Below are 14242 nucleotides of genomic sequence, written 5' to 3' on the forward strand. Positions count from 1 at the left end.
CCATTGGTTTTGTTGGGTTGACAGCAGGAATGAATTTGACCCATGAGTTTAAATTCATACTTTAGCCAGTTTCCATCTGTATAGAGGTACACACAATGCAGATGGGTGCTGCTAGATACAGCTCTGCTAAGGTACTACAATCCTGACCTATAACTCCTTCCTGCTATTCCAACATTGGTCTTCTAGGATTTCAGTTTAAGTCGGCAGAGGTAGAAGAACAGCTTGGTAGCCCACTTGCCCCACCTAGCCATGATGGCCTAGATTTTTATAGGTGTCTAGGCGTTGCCATGCTTGGTGTCACTTGGGAGTCTAAATTCCCTCAACAGTCAATGGGAGATAGATGCCTTGTGCCTAAATCCCTTTTGAAAATTAGATGTAGGCTCAGTTAGATGTCGCACCGCTGAGCCAAGCAACACATAAATACCTTTACAAATCTGGGCCGGCGACTACATTTTTCCCATGCCAGTTCCAAGATGGGAACTGTGGGGTCAGGGGGTGGGGAGGGAGAATGGGGAATGTAGACGATCCTGTGAATTTGGGGCATCATTTGTATTTTCTTTATCAGTGCAGTTCTCTGTCTCTGTGCAAGGGGCTGAAAAGGGAAATGAGAGATGCCTTTCTGCTGGGTAAGTAGCGGAGCTGGGTGGAGTGCCAGTCTTGCTTTGTGTGGTGTTTGTTTCCTTTAAAAAAATGCAAATTAATCTCCTCAGACCTCAGATTTTCTTGCACTGCTGGGTCCCATGCTACTTGTGTCAATATACTCAAGAGAGAATTTGGGGCTGAAATGGTGAACCTCTGGGATAAAAAGAAGAAGAATGTATGGCAGTTCTAAGTAGGATGCTCAGTAGCTATACAACTGTAAAGTGTTGGATGGGATTTTCAAAGGGGCCAATGCCTAATTCCTATTGAACGTCACGGGAGCTGGACAACTAACTCTGCTTTGATCTGCCAGCCATGATCTGTAGGGACATCGTATTTTGTGATTGTTACACTTGGTTTTTACTCGTTCTGTGGTCCCCAATTCAGCTTTCGTTCTCAGGCCCCTATGCAGCAGAGCAGTTCAGCATGATCTGTCCAAGCCCTGGAGCAGGTACCTAACTTGGTGGAGCAGGTGCCCATTTCTCACTGAAGTTAATGTTTAAGTGCTGAGCTGACAGGGACTACTGACCTGGGGCCTCAGACCTTAACTTGCAGGCGTAGCTCATGCATGTTGAGAAGTGAGGATGGGCAAGTGGTTGGAGAAAGACCCAAACCAGACTCCCGTTTAACTGAGCTGAGTCAGAATATATTTTAAGGTTTGGTTTTGTTCAGGAAACCAATTACATTTCTCCCTGTTTATCTAATACAAGCTACTCTTTGTTCTGAATTTAGTTCAGACGAATGATGCAAAATTGGCAGTTCTGGAGACTGAAGTTCTTTGTTTCCCTGCAGAACAACTACAGCATGGGCAGTGGCAGTGCATTCTTCCTCATGTCGCCCAGCTGATGCTTCTCAGTTATTTTCTTCTGGGGCGAGAGGGGAGTTCAGTCTCCACAGATTGTGGGGTCTTTGGCCTCTCAGTTGGGAACACCAATAAGAGTGAAAAATTAAGCTCTAGCACTGGTGGTGGTTTCAGTAATATGGAATTTTCCCAGTAAGAACTGGAGCCTACCACCTTATTTTCCATAGGCTATCACACAGCCATTGGTTGCTAACAGTCTCTGGTTACTACCACCTTGGCTCACCATTGATCACTACTACCTTGAAATGGCAACAGTGAGGACAATGGCTCTGTATCCCACCCCTAATTAAATGTTTAAAAATGCCCTTTACCCCCCACCCTCCTCTCCTTCCATCCTTATAGATAGATATTTGGCTCTTCTTCAAAAGGCAACTGGCCCTTCATCCTCACCTGGTCCTTTCCTCTGTCTCCCCCACCAACTCACCTGCTTTTCCCATCCACAGATCCTCCCCACAGCTGCACTCTGCCTCTGCTGCTGTTGGAGTGGCATCATGCTCTCTAAACTAGGTGCCATTTCTTCAGAACGCCTGGTTGTGGTGTTTTGGGGATCACCCAAACCAGTAAGGTTCTGTCACTGCCTGCCCTCTCATCTTGGGTGCCTTCGTGCTATGCTGCTGTGTCTTAGAGCCCTGACACCACTAGCCAGACCACGAGTCTAAAGGTCTCACCTTGGCTTCCACCAGCCTGGTTACTCTTTGCAGGGTGACCCCAACAGCTTTTCTGGCCCCGAGTCTCATCTACCCCAAGTTAACTATCAGACACTCCGACTTTTTCCCTTTGGTTCATCACCCCTAAAGGCATGAAACGAGCCCCAGAGTGATCAGTTCCCTTTGGCCCACACAGTCTGCACACCAGAGGCCTGCTTGAGGTAAAAACAAAGAAAAGGTTTATTTAAGAGAAATATCACAGATTCAAAGCTGAAGTCTGAAAGAAAAGCAAACACATACAAGTTACACAGAAAATAAACATAAATACACAACTTCAGGCTTTATGCCTCTACATTAGACAAATCCCCCTTTCCAATATGCTACCTATTGCCTCTGAAGAGTTTCCTGGCATGCCATTGGTCTTAGAGGGAATTTCATGGATAGCTTCCTGCATCTCAGTTTCTGGATAAAAATTTCAGATAAAGTTTAAGGGCTTCCACCCCCTCCCCCACCCTCTCTGTCTTTTTTCCCTTCCTCTCCTGGCATGGTGACTCATGGTTATTTAGGGTGGGGAAATTCTAGCCAGGATGTCTCCGTGTTTTCCTATTAACCCTAACGGCCTACCATTTGTCTGCTCCTGGATTGTACAATGCTAGGTGCTTGGAGCTAGTCTTGTCTGGTTGGGGAGGCAGACCATCCCTGCCTGCCTGCCCACTCCCTGTTGTGAGGTGGAGATGAATGTTGCAGCACAGATTATGATCACCATTCATATCTAACAAATACTTAAATTCATAATCACAGTCCATATGGCTCATAATGACCAAGTTCTGAATGTTACAAGCTTTGGTAAAAGACCTTACTTGAAATATTTTTATACACAATAACACTGTGTGATTCAATCGTTTGCTCTTTTGGGTTCTGCTCTCCCCTTAGGGTGTCGGGACTCTGACTATCACAATGATGTATTTTTGTGGTGCCTCTTAGCCAAGGCAGTTCCACAAAATATGGGATCACAAGGCAAAAATGGTCAAGGAAGTTGAGATGCGGCGGTAAAAGGGCTGGGATCAATGGAAGGTCTGAGGATTATAATTTGTTTATATAGAACCATCGGTGTGTCTGGTGCTTTATAGGTGAAAACAAAAAGAAGAAATCTCTGTCTTAAGGGGCTTATGTCTTATGAGATAGAACAGCAGGACAGCTGACAGCAGGGCTGGCTCTGGCTTTTTGGCCGCCCCAAGCAAAAACAAACAAACAAAAAAAACGGGGCGGCCAGAATGGCAAAGCAAAAAAAAACCAAAAAAAACTTGCGGCGCAGCCGGAGCGCGGGTGCAGGGGGACCGGCGGGGGAGGGGGGGAGGGAGTGGGCAGGAGAGAGAGAGACTGGGGCGGCCAGGGCTACAGCAGGGGCGCTGCCACGTGGCCCGTCCCGCTGTGCCGCCTCCTGCCGCGAGGGCTCCGCTCCGGTCGGTGGGGAGGGAAGGAAGAGTACTGCCCTGCAGGGCGCTCTGGTTCTCCGCGCCGCCGCCCCCTACAGGGCAGCCGGAGCGGAACAAGAACAACAACAACAAAAAAACAAAACAAAAAATAAAACGGCTGTGCTGCCCTAGGATTGGGCAGAATGCCACCTCAAACAGTCTGCCGCCCCAAGCACCAGCTTGCTCAGCTGGTGCCTGGAGCCAGCCCTGGCTGACAGTGACAAGGAGGATTTGGGGAGCAAAAGGGTTGGGGCCAGGGAGAACACTCCTTGGAAGATATAGACTCCCACAGGCAGCAACCAATGCTTGCTTTTTTGGTGTTTGTTTTTTAACATAATGACATGAATAGCTATTTTTATTATAGAGGGGAGGCTACCGACTGGGAAGGACAGCTGCATGGAGTGGGATTGGCTGGGGAGCAATTGGCATCTGGGCAGTAGTGTCATCATTGCTGGTGAATCTGTAGTTGGTTTGCATGGCTGTCACGGCTTGCAGTGGATGGGAAATATAACCCATCTGAAAGCCTAGATGTGTAACTGACTCATCAATTCACTTCAGTTTTATGTGAATTAAAGCAGGAGATTGAAAACTGATTACGGGGCAGAGAGGAAAGCAGGTTTTGCTGTACGCAGCTGTCAGGTCATTCTTCAAAGAAGCATTGATAAATGTCAGGAACCAGTAACCCCCAGATCTCTGTTTTAAACATTGTTTTCTGCATCTGAGAAATTCTCCTGCAATAACCAGATGTATTTGCAGCAAGGCTGACACTGCCCTGATTCTCATCAAATGAGAATAGAGGCCCTTTCACCTGGGTTTTTTTTTTAAGAAACTTGATATTTGCTGAATGGAAAAAAAAGAAAAAGTGAGTCACTCAGATAAAACAGTCAAAAGCAAAGCTTTCCAAAGCACAGTGTAACTGTATACACGTTCCAAATAAATGAAATTTCCGCATTAAAGTGACACTGTATATATTTTCCATAGCACGCCTAACAACTGTACTTAGTTGCTCTATGAGGGTATTAAAACACACACAATGCAGAATTACACAAGAATGTCAGGTTCTTTGAAAAACAAGAACACCCTTCGTAACCAAATATATCCAACAAACCAAGAACCAGACACAGGGCTAGAGTAGTTGCACAATGCAGACTGCAGCAATCTCAGGATTTGATGGACAATCAGAAGGTGTGAGCTCCAGGCTATATGTGGGCCAACCAGCCTCTTCCAGGGAGAAGTCCACAAGAGAAGAGAGTAAATTCCCTAAGGTTCCACTTGCAGAGTTTCCTGTCAGTTGTGCCTAATAGGGTGTGGGGCAGTCATCCCAACCTCATAGATCCTAGTGATTCATGGGAAAGAGACTCCCTTCAACCTCTGAATCCTTGTGTGGTTTTCTGTGACATCACAGCACTGGTATTGGCAGAGTCTCCCTGCAGCTGCTGAGCAGCAGGCACAGAAAGGAGACAGAGAAAGTTTGAATACAATTTAATGCAGAAATCTGGGCAGGCTGCTGTGGATGGTGCCAAGGAGCATGTGGCCACTCCCCAGCTCCACCCCTAACACTCCATGAAGTCACAATGAAGGGGCTTCTATAAGGTGTTGGGGCAGTGCCAAAGCAGAAACACTGCCAGCAAAAGAACTACCCATGGAAATACCCCCAGGTGAGTTCATGGAGGGTTGTTCCAGGCCCACATTAACCAGGGATGAGTCAAGTTGTTTGACATTTCAAATCCATGAGAACCCTGTGAGTTTGCAAGTTTTGGTTCAAATGTGAAGGAGAGGCTGGAAAAGGAGTGGAAAATGGGAGCGAGGAAAAATATCCCTAGGGGAAAATGGAACAGACAATGGACAGAGTACCAAGAAAATACAGCACAAGGGTAAAAAAAAAAAAGGGGGAGGAGAGAGTCTCTGATTTGTAAAAGATGTAAGTACAGTGCACTTGTAGCTTGCAAGGCGTCCACTCAGGCCAGCCTAGCATTTGATAGATTTTTCTCTCCTTAATATAGAGCATAAATGCTGTCATTTACAGAGAAATTCATTCCCCCCCCACCTTTTTGAATTGACTGTTCCTTTGGGGGAGCAGGGGTGGGAAATGGGTGGGGGGGAAATGGGGAAGCCATGGGTTTAAATTGTAGAAAAACCAAACATATGTGTACACACACACACACACACACACACAGCACATCCTCAAACTCCATGAGAGGAGAGCCACCCATCTCTAATATCAGCTAAAGCAAACTGCACCTGACCAAGAATTAGGGTTGTTGCAGGTTCTCTTCAGCCAGGATTACTGCGAAATATGGGATCAATCCCAGAAGGGCAGCAGATACAAATGGAGACTCAATAGGTGACAATTATCCCAAAGATCAGGATTATTCAGATCAAGGTTAGAGTTAAGCCAGTTTGAGGGAGAGAGGAAATAAGATGTGAAATTCAGAGCCAGATCCAAGTTCAGATTATGAGATCCCCCATCATAAAATTTTGGAGACAGGTAGGCTTGGTACTAGAATTTTGGTTCAGATTCATTTAATCTTTTTACTTCCTTTAATACTGTGGGGCACTTGATATTTTGTAGTCACTATTGATCTTTTTTCTTCCCCCCAAATTATAAGAGCTCACACAGGTTTGTCCTGTCTCGCAATTCAACATCTAGGTCGTGTAGCTGTTTCAGGAACCCTCGGTTTGGTGAAATGGCTCGGTGCTTGATGACACGTTGGACAGCATCGGTCAGTGAGAAGTGATGGTAGATCATAAGGTAAGCCAGCACCAAGGTGGCGGATCTGCTTTTACCAACAACACAGTGAACTAAGATCTTTCCTGAAAAAGAGAAACAAAGATGAATTGTGCTGCTCCGGTCTGCTCAGAAGTGTCACAATGGGTCTTGAGCCGCTCAGCACGTTGATCATGGACTACCCTAGTTTTCACCTCTTGGACACTGCTTTGAATACATCCCGGGACAATGACCAAAAACCATTCTAATGTGATCGTTATTCATCCTCCAGTATATGAAATAGGTTGCGGGTCTCAGGCAAGTTAATTCTGGACAAGTATCTCCTGCTCAAAATGCAGCGCTATTATGTGGCATTGTTGGCAGTCTTGGCAGAGAAGCCAAGTACTCATTGAAACCATCGTCAATGCTTTCAAATCCAGAAGCATTCCCTCAATAAAGGCACTGAGGAATATTGTAGGGGTATTGTGGGAGAAGCTTGTAGTGCTACTGCTGCTGCCTGTGCCAAACATTTCCTGTGGATAACTAGAGGTCAGTGCTCACCATATGGTGCCTCTCATGGGTGTTTTTAAAAAAAGTATGGCACTCAAGATGCAACTGGGTCACACAGGTTCTTATACTGGCCTTACAGAGCCAGTGCCTATTGTGTTTCACCATAGCTAGTGCAATCTCGCAGCATGCAAGAGGACTCCTACTAAATAGAGGGGGTCAGACTTCAGAGTCCACGAGATATTAGGTATCTCTGAGGTAGATTCCCTCCTGATTCACATCATCTTCTACAGAGCATGGCCCCTGAGGCAGAAAATCTTCTCAGAGGGCAGGGGAGGCAGTGCTGGCAGAAAGTAGCCCCAACCTACCTTCCATTAACAGGCCTAAAAGGAGCTATCATAGCCCAAAACTAAGCTTGTGGTGGTTGGAGAATTGGGTGTGTCTAGGGTTGTAGGGAGGTGTGTTTATTCAGCACATCCCTACTGAAGCCTCTGTCAGAATCTACAACTGCCTTCCCTGGTGGATCCTTTTGAGGAAGGTCACGGGGGGCGGGAGGGGAAACACTGTCTGCTTTCTCCTTTGGGATGAATCTGCTCTGAAGTACAGCTCCACCATTGGCTCTTGGAGGTGCAGTTGATGTTAGCTGGGGTGAATCTAGCCCTCTAAATAGTACAGTGATCCATTCCATAAGTGAACAGTAATTACTGGTAATGTTGGCCTGTGTCCTGATGGATTTATAACAGAAGGAAACAGCATGACCCTGGACCTTGTCAATGGCTCATTGACACATCTCTCTGTGATAGCTGGTATCACAACATCACCTTATTGCAACATCTGCTCTTGGCTGTTTTGTAGCCAGAGAAGGAGTGATTCATGTGCATTTGCTTTCTGATGAATCAACGCAGAACACTGGTGCCATCATATCCCAGCTGTTATATATTAACCACTCTCTAAACTACAACATCATCCTCCGTAGGCCTTTTTCCTTCTGTTCAAAAAAAGGGAAGCTGGCCTAGTGATTACAAGAGGGCCCATGTGGAGCCTGGATGCCTAGCTTTGCCACTGACTTGCTGCGTAACTTTGTGTGTACTATTTAACCTCTTGGTGTCCCATTTTCCTCCCATCTCTAAAGGGAGACAGCCCATCAGGGCCCTGCTGGCCCAGATGAAAGGAGCTGCAGGTCTGTAGTAGGCCGGTTCCTGGCTGGGACCAGAGGGATGAGGAAAGGTGCGCCCCTCTGGCCAAAGGAGGTTGAAGGATAACCAGAGTTTTTGGTTCTGGCTGCATTGTGTATAGCTGGGTTTCCAGGGGAGAGAGGACATGAGAACCTTAACCCTGAGCTAAGGGTGAAGCTCAAGGATACAGTTAGGAAGAGGCCCAGGGAACAAGTGGCAACTAATTGGATTGAGCAATACGTGGTGGCTCTTTACTGGGTTCCTGGGCTGGAAACCCAGAGTAATGGGCAGGCACGGGTTCCCCTACTGGCTACAGGTAAAGTGATGTAAACCCCAAGAAAGGGATGGAGCTTATTTGGGAGCCTGAACAAAGGGCTGAATTTAAAGGGTCCAGAGCCAGGCTGAAGACCCTAGTGAGGGCAAAATACACCATTTATTTATTGGACTCTTTAATACCCTGGAAGGGGTTCATTCAGACTTTGTGACTTGGCCAGAGGGCCAAGCCATTGAAGACACAGCAAGGCTGGCCTGCGGGGGCCAAGAAAAGGACTGTGATACCACACTCTGCCACTTGGAGGCGCTCCACAGGTGAGTGTGCTTTGGTAGTCTGTCTCCCAGTGGTGTTGGGTAATGTTTGTATGGCAGCTGATGATCCTGGGATAAAAGTACTACATAACCAAAGAGTATTATCAAGAGAGGCACTTACCGTTCAGAGCACTCAGTGCTTTATTAATGTACTCTGAGGCAGGGTAGAAATGCTCACGCAGGTTAAAATCAGTTGAATCTTCTGCAGCTATTCCACAATAATGGATTTCCTGGCCATAGAAGGCTTGATCTCCTTTACTTTCCCACGTGGAATGTGCCGCATTCAGTACATGGGTGATGCCAAGTTTTCTCAGTTCTTCTTTGTCATGTGCAATCAAGCTACCAAGAATTAGGTATAAAAGGTCACAAGGAAAAGTATTACATGAAAGAGTTTGATGTGGTCAAGTCCCTGATGCCTCTTATTGAGACTGAATGTCAATGAACAGTTCAGGACCTGTTACACTTGGAGATCTGTTGTTTGCATGGCATAACACCAAGCATGAGACAGAAAGTTGTGATTTTTAATCTGATGATTACATAGGAGCTGCACATAGAAAATATGCAATTGCATGTAAATATGAAAAGAGATTTCATGTCTACGAAAATAACCTCCTCTCTCTCTCTCTGTGTAAGTTCCTATGAGTTTTAATGAGAATTAAAAGCCCAATCCTGAGAGATGCAAAGCTGCCTTCATTCCCACTGAAGTCAAGGGGTTTTGTTGGCCCTGAGCACTTGATAAGGAGGCTCACTTCACGAATGGGTTCAGATTGAAAGGACATAGTCAAGCTTTTAGTTTAGTCTGCAGCCATTTCGCCTCGATCTGTAATAATTTCCGAATGCATTTTTGCAGGACTAGGGTTGTTAGCCCATGGAACCTGGCTAAATTCCAATGGTTAATTATATTCTGCCTGCTTAAAATTCAGCAGCTAGATTCATTTGTGGAAGGCATTCTTCATGTTTTGCCCTGAACTGTTGTGCAGCATTCCTCTGCACTGTTCAAGGCCTTCATCCTTCCACCCCAAAGGGCACTGCATTTCACTATGGGTGATGCATGTACATCAATGTAATAGTCAGTTTGTTGAGCACTTAGGATCCTCTGTGATGAACGGCAGCATGTAGCAGGCAGCCATTAGTATTCTGCTTTAAAGGAGAGAGGTTCAGGTTGTTTGCACAGTATGAGATAAGAAATTTGGAAGCTAGCTTTCAAGATGAAAAAGGCTTTATTAGCAAAATATAGTCTTAACTCTAGATTGTTCTTTCATTTCCGCTTGCCAAGCAGCCTCCTGAGTGATTATACAGGGCTAATTCCCAGGAAACAGGTCATCAAAACTGTAAATCTATGCTAGCGCTACGGACTACTGTACCGTATGGCACTGTTCAGATGCTAATTAATCTCCACTGACACAGGCTTGCTCAGAAAGGGCCTGATCCAAAGCCTATTGAATTCAGTGGAAAGACTTCTATTGACTCCAGTGGACTTGGGCTCTAACTTCAAAGCCCTCTATTTCTTTCTCTTCCCCTCCTAAGGTGCTTACTCCAGAGAATAGTTGGTGCTTGTGCAAATGGTCCCACTGATTTCAATAGAGGGGAAAAATCCTGTCTGCAGTTCTTGATAAATTCCAGTTAAACTCTGTAGTTTTGCTTTTTACTAATTTCAATTTTTAAATAACTCTGTGTTCTTCTTCGATATTCAAGATCTGCTGCCTTGTTCAGCTGCTCAGCCCTTTCTGCTGTTGGATCTTTGCGGAGCATACACAGACACTGTTCTCAACTGTGAATGGAAACCAGGGATTTTTTAAAAATGCTCTTGAAAGAATACAGATTTCCACTGACATTATTAAACCCTTCAACAAAATAAATGCATTTTAAAATAAAAATGCAGTGAAGATGGCCACCAATTGTGGCATGCTGACAGCATGACAAGGCCTCCATTATACCATTGCAGGATTACTGGCCTCAAATCCAACAGGTTTGGAAAGCAGATTAGAACTCATGATTTGCACTTGCAAAATTTGAAACATAAAGTATTGTTTCAATTTTTAAAACATATGGTCTTATTTCCCCAGCACATGCTTGCTCATTATTTTATGCTCTGTTCGATTATTGCTAAGACTTCCAGTTTTCAAATATAATCACAGGGAAATGTGGCTAAAGAATCATTAGTAGCTCCTTCCTTCTCTTATGGTAATTATCTTGATTATTTTGTCCAAATATTTAAGCCTGTTGATGGTGCAGGGGGACCTGTTTGATATAAAAAACAGGGCTCTAGACTTGCACAGTTGGCAAAATTAATGTTTCTTTATGCATCAGAAAGAAGCAAATACAGGGTGAAATCCTAGTGACCCTGCACAAAATTCATGTCAAAGGGCTTTGTGCAGGTGACCTCTGTAGGGCTGGAATGAAATCCTTCTCTCCCAGTTGTACCATCCCTAATGACACTTCTCTATTACGATTCCAGATCAGGAAGCCCTCCGAGCATGGAATGTTTATCAACCCCAGTGGCAGTTCTGCATTCAAAGGGCTTTCTGGTTAGGGCCTAATTTATCCACCTTTGAAATTTAAATGCCTTGATCTAGCAAATAGGTAAGCATGGGAATAGGCCCATTGGGACTAAGCATGAAAAGCACATACTTAAATACTTCCTAAGCAGTAAACACTTATGTTTTCTTTTCTGGATTTCTGTGGCCAACAGTGCAGATTGTATAGTTGATTATTTTAAAGCTATAATGCAAAGAAGTCGGTGTGTGTATTTAAATAAGATAAGAAATTTTGCAGTTAGGAAAGAGTTGAGAAACATCATAGAAAGTGTTAGGAAGGTTATAGTCTTCTGGGGGAGCTGTAGGAAAGGGTTAAATTGGGCTTATAAGAAAAATTTCATCTATCTTAAGGCCTTGATTCAGCAAAGCGGTAAAGCACATGTAAGAATGTGCTTAAAGTTATACATCTTATTGACTTCAATTGTATTTAAGAACATACCTAAAGTTAAGCATGTGCTTAAGTGCTTTGCTGAGTCAAGTTCTAAGAATGGGATAGCTACCACAGCTCCAAAATAGAGCAAAAATATTCCAAAAATAACTTTGTAACAGGGTGCTTGTAGGTCCAGGGGGCCTAATGATTGGTGTGCCCAACTTCCAACCCTTTGTTTCCTTGGTCAAGGTGCCTCAGTCTTTCAGACTGTGCGGGGTAGGGGTTCCGGACCCTCCCACTCCCTCAGGTCCCAGTCCAGGGCCCTGTGTGAGTTGACTCCTGAATAGGGGGCATTCCAAGGAGGGAATCTAAATCCACTGCCCTGGGCTACTTTAGGGTTGCCGGAATGCCCAGTCAAAAAGGGACCCTAGTGTCTCTGGTCAGCACTGCCAACCGGGCTGTTAAAAGTTCGGACAGTGGTGCTGCGGGTATAAGGCAGGCTATTTCCTACCTGTCCTGGCACTGCGTTGCACCCCGTCCTCTCTTTTGATTATTGAAATATGGTAATCCTAAAAAAGTGGTGCCCTGGCTCGGCAGGGAGGAGCCGCCTTCAGGAGGCACCAGAGAGCCAGAGCGTCGGCTTGCGGAGGTGGCGAGCCGGGAGGCTCCCCCCTCGGGCTCTGTGGCTCCAGGGCATGTGAGCCATGGCCAGGGCGCGGGGCCCTGAGCCTGCTTCAGGAGGGGCAGCGGCGGTGGTGGCTCACACTCCTGGGAGCCGCAGAGCCCAAGTGCAGCAAGGGAGGAGCCAGGGGTGGGCACGGGGGCCACCGCCCACATGCATCCACTGCAGGAGCCACCCGGGGGGGGTGCTGGGCGGGTCATAGACAGGGCAGACGCACCCCCCAACTTCCCCCTCACTGCGTTCGGGTTCTGCGGCTCCCAGGCATGTGAGCTGTTGCTGCACCTCCCGGAGCAGGCTCAGGGCCCTGCGCCCTGGCGGCAGCTCACATGCCCGGGAGCCGCAGAGCCCGAGGGGGGAGCTGGGAGGCACATGTGGGGGCTGGCACCGGGATGCATCCGCTGCAGCCTGCAGGAGCCCCCGGGGGGACACCGGAACGCAGCCTGGGCAGGAGGGGCAGGGGGCGCGGATGCTCCCCGCTAGCTGCACTGCCGCCTTTGCAGGGCTGCTGCCCCCCTGCGCCGCACCGGCTCCTCCATGGCTGGGGCTCACCGCCGTCGCAAGCGGGACGCTCTGGCTCTCCGGTGCCTCCGGAAGGCGGCTCCTCTCTGCTGAGCTGCAGCAGGGGCCCAAGCCCGGCAAAGCCAGTGAGTGGACTTGGGGCGGGGGCCGCCGGGGTGGGGTAGGGAGGGGAGGGCTCACGGGGTGGCTGTGCATCCTCCAGGGGAGTTCAGGGGGCGAGGAGGGGGGAACCTGGTCTGGGGAGCAGCTCCTGGGCATGGCTGGCCCCTGGGCAGGGTGGCCTCTGGAGTCTATAAAGGCTCGTTGGGATTTGCCTCTCAGTGAACCGATGGGGGGCGGGGCGGGGGCGCAAGGTGGAAGTTTCACCTAGGGCGCAAAATATCCTTGCACCGGCCCTGTCACCAGTCAGCCCTGAATTGAGCCTTTTCTACCCCCTCCAGGCCTGGCATTGGCGGCAGGCTTAGCTGGGCCCAAAGGCTGTCCTTAATCCCTGCCATGCTGGCAGGCAGTTTCTCTGCTTCATCACAAACTTATTAACCAAAAGTAAATGGTCCAGTTTAATTTAAAAAAATGGTTATATTTGTGAGCAAGAATATCCAGCTGAAGATCAGTTTGCTCTAAAAACAAATTTTAGAATGTTAAATTTTTTTAATGTGAAAATATCCATTTCATGGAAATCTGTTGAAAAACAAAACATGTCTCATGAAATGAGAAATATTCTATACCAAATTTAGAGAGCTCTGTCACAGTTATATGCACAACTTGAGAATGTACTGTTTGAAAGATTTGTAAAATCCATTAAAAATAATTGTAAAAATTATATAAAATAATAGAGAAAAATATTGCATGTGGGAATTCTTTTCTAACTGTATTCTTTGGTATGGTAAGTACTTTCTTTAGTGCACACTCCAGTTCTAATCTAAAAGTCAATTTTAAAACTACTAGTTGTTTTGCAGATATCACCAATAAAACAGTGAGACAGCTTACATTGACAATCATAAAGAATGGCTCAGTTTCAAATAACACTTACATATCACCTAAATACAGGTTAGGCCACACTTCATCCACATGATTTAATTCCATCCTGCAGCTGTCCAAAACATGCTCCAGCTCTTTGACCGAAGGAATGGCAGATGGGAAATGCTGATGGTTCGGAAGGTTCTGACCGTCTTCAGACATTGACCCTTCGGTTATGTATTGATTTAGCTTATCTGAGACCCGGTCAGATACGGTTGCTGAGGAATTGATAGTGGAGCTCCTGCTGAACTATGCCTTCTTTGCTGACACTTGATGTTTCCAAGCAGCTGGATCTCTTTAAATATGGGAGGCCTTATTTCAGCCCCTCTGATTCACTTGGCGCCATATCAGGGTTGGAATGGAAACTTTAACTGACAACACAAAAGTATGCAATAAACAAGTGTTAATCACAATATTGCCCGAAGTAAACAATGTTACTGGAGCTCAGAGGATCAGCCAGAGCTCTCTGCAAAAGAACTGTCATTTTACTCCAGCACTGTTCTAAGTATTAGTGGTAGTC

General features: G+C 46.4%; 1 protein-coding gene across 1 annotated transcript; it reads right to left on the reverse strand.

Moving 5' to 3' along the window:
• Window positions 1-2364: 2364 nt before the first annotated feature.
• On the reverse strand, window positions 2365-14003 carry LOC103306501 (dual specificity protein phosphatase 26-like). The gene is made up of 3 exons (XM_008173471.4): window positions 13736-14003; window positions 8719-8936; window positions 2365-6437 (listed from the first exon to the last, which is right to left on the reverse strand). Exons 1-3 carry the CDS (start codon window positions 13882-13884, stop codon window positions 6226-6228), a joined length of 579 nt encoding a protein of 192 aa, XP_008171693.2. The 5' UTR covers window positions 13885-14003; the 3' UTR covers window positions 2365-6225.
• Between the last annotated feature and the right edge of the window lie 239 nt (window positions 14004-14242).

Source organism: Chrysemys picta, chromosome 7, assembly GCF_011386835.1.
Source record: "Chrysemys picta bellii isolate R12L10 chromosome 7, ASM1138683v2, whole genome shotgun sequence".
In the NCBI taxonomy this organism is placed as follows: Eukaryota; Metazoa; Chordata; order Testudines; family Emydidae; genus Chrysemys; species Chrysemys picta.

What these genes read in the sequence shown, in the direction of transcription:
- LOC103306501 (XM_008173471.4), bottom strand. Translation starts at nt 13,884, where the DNA reads ATGTCTGAAGACGGTCAGAACCTTCCGAACCATCAGCATTTCCCATCT. An exon ending in AACCTGTATTTAGGTGATAT is followed by an intron (nt 8,937 to 13,735) that starts GTAAGTGTTATT and finishes AATTCTTGGTAG; the next exon opens with CTTGATTGCACATGACAAAG. An exon ending in AGCACTGAGTGCTCTGAACG is followed by an intron (nt 6,438 to 8,718) that starts GTAAGTGCCTCT and finishes TCTCTTTTTCAG; the next exon opens with GAAAGATCTTAGTTCACTGT.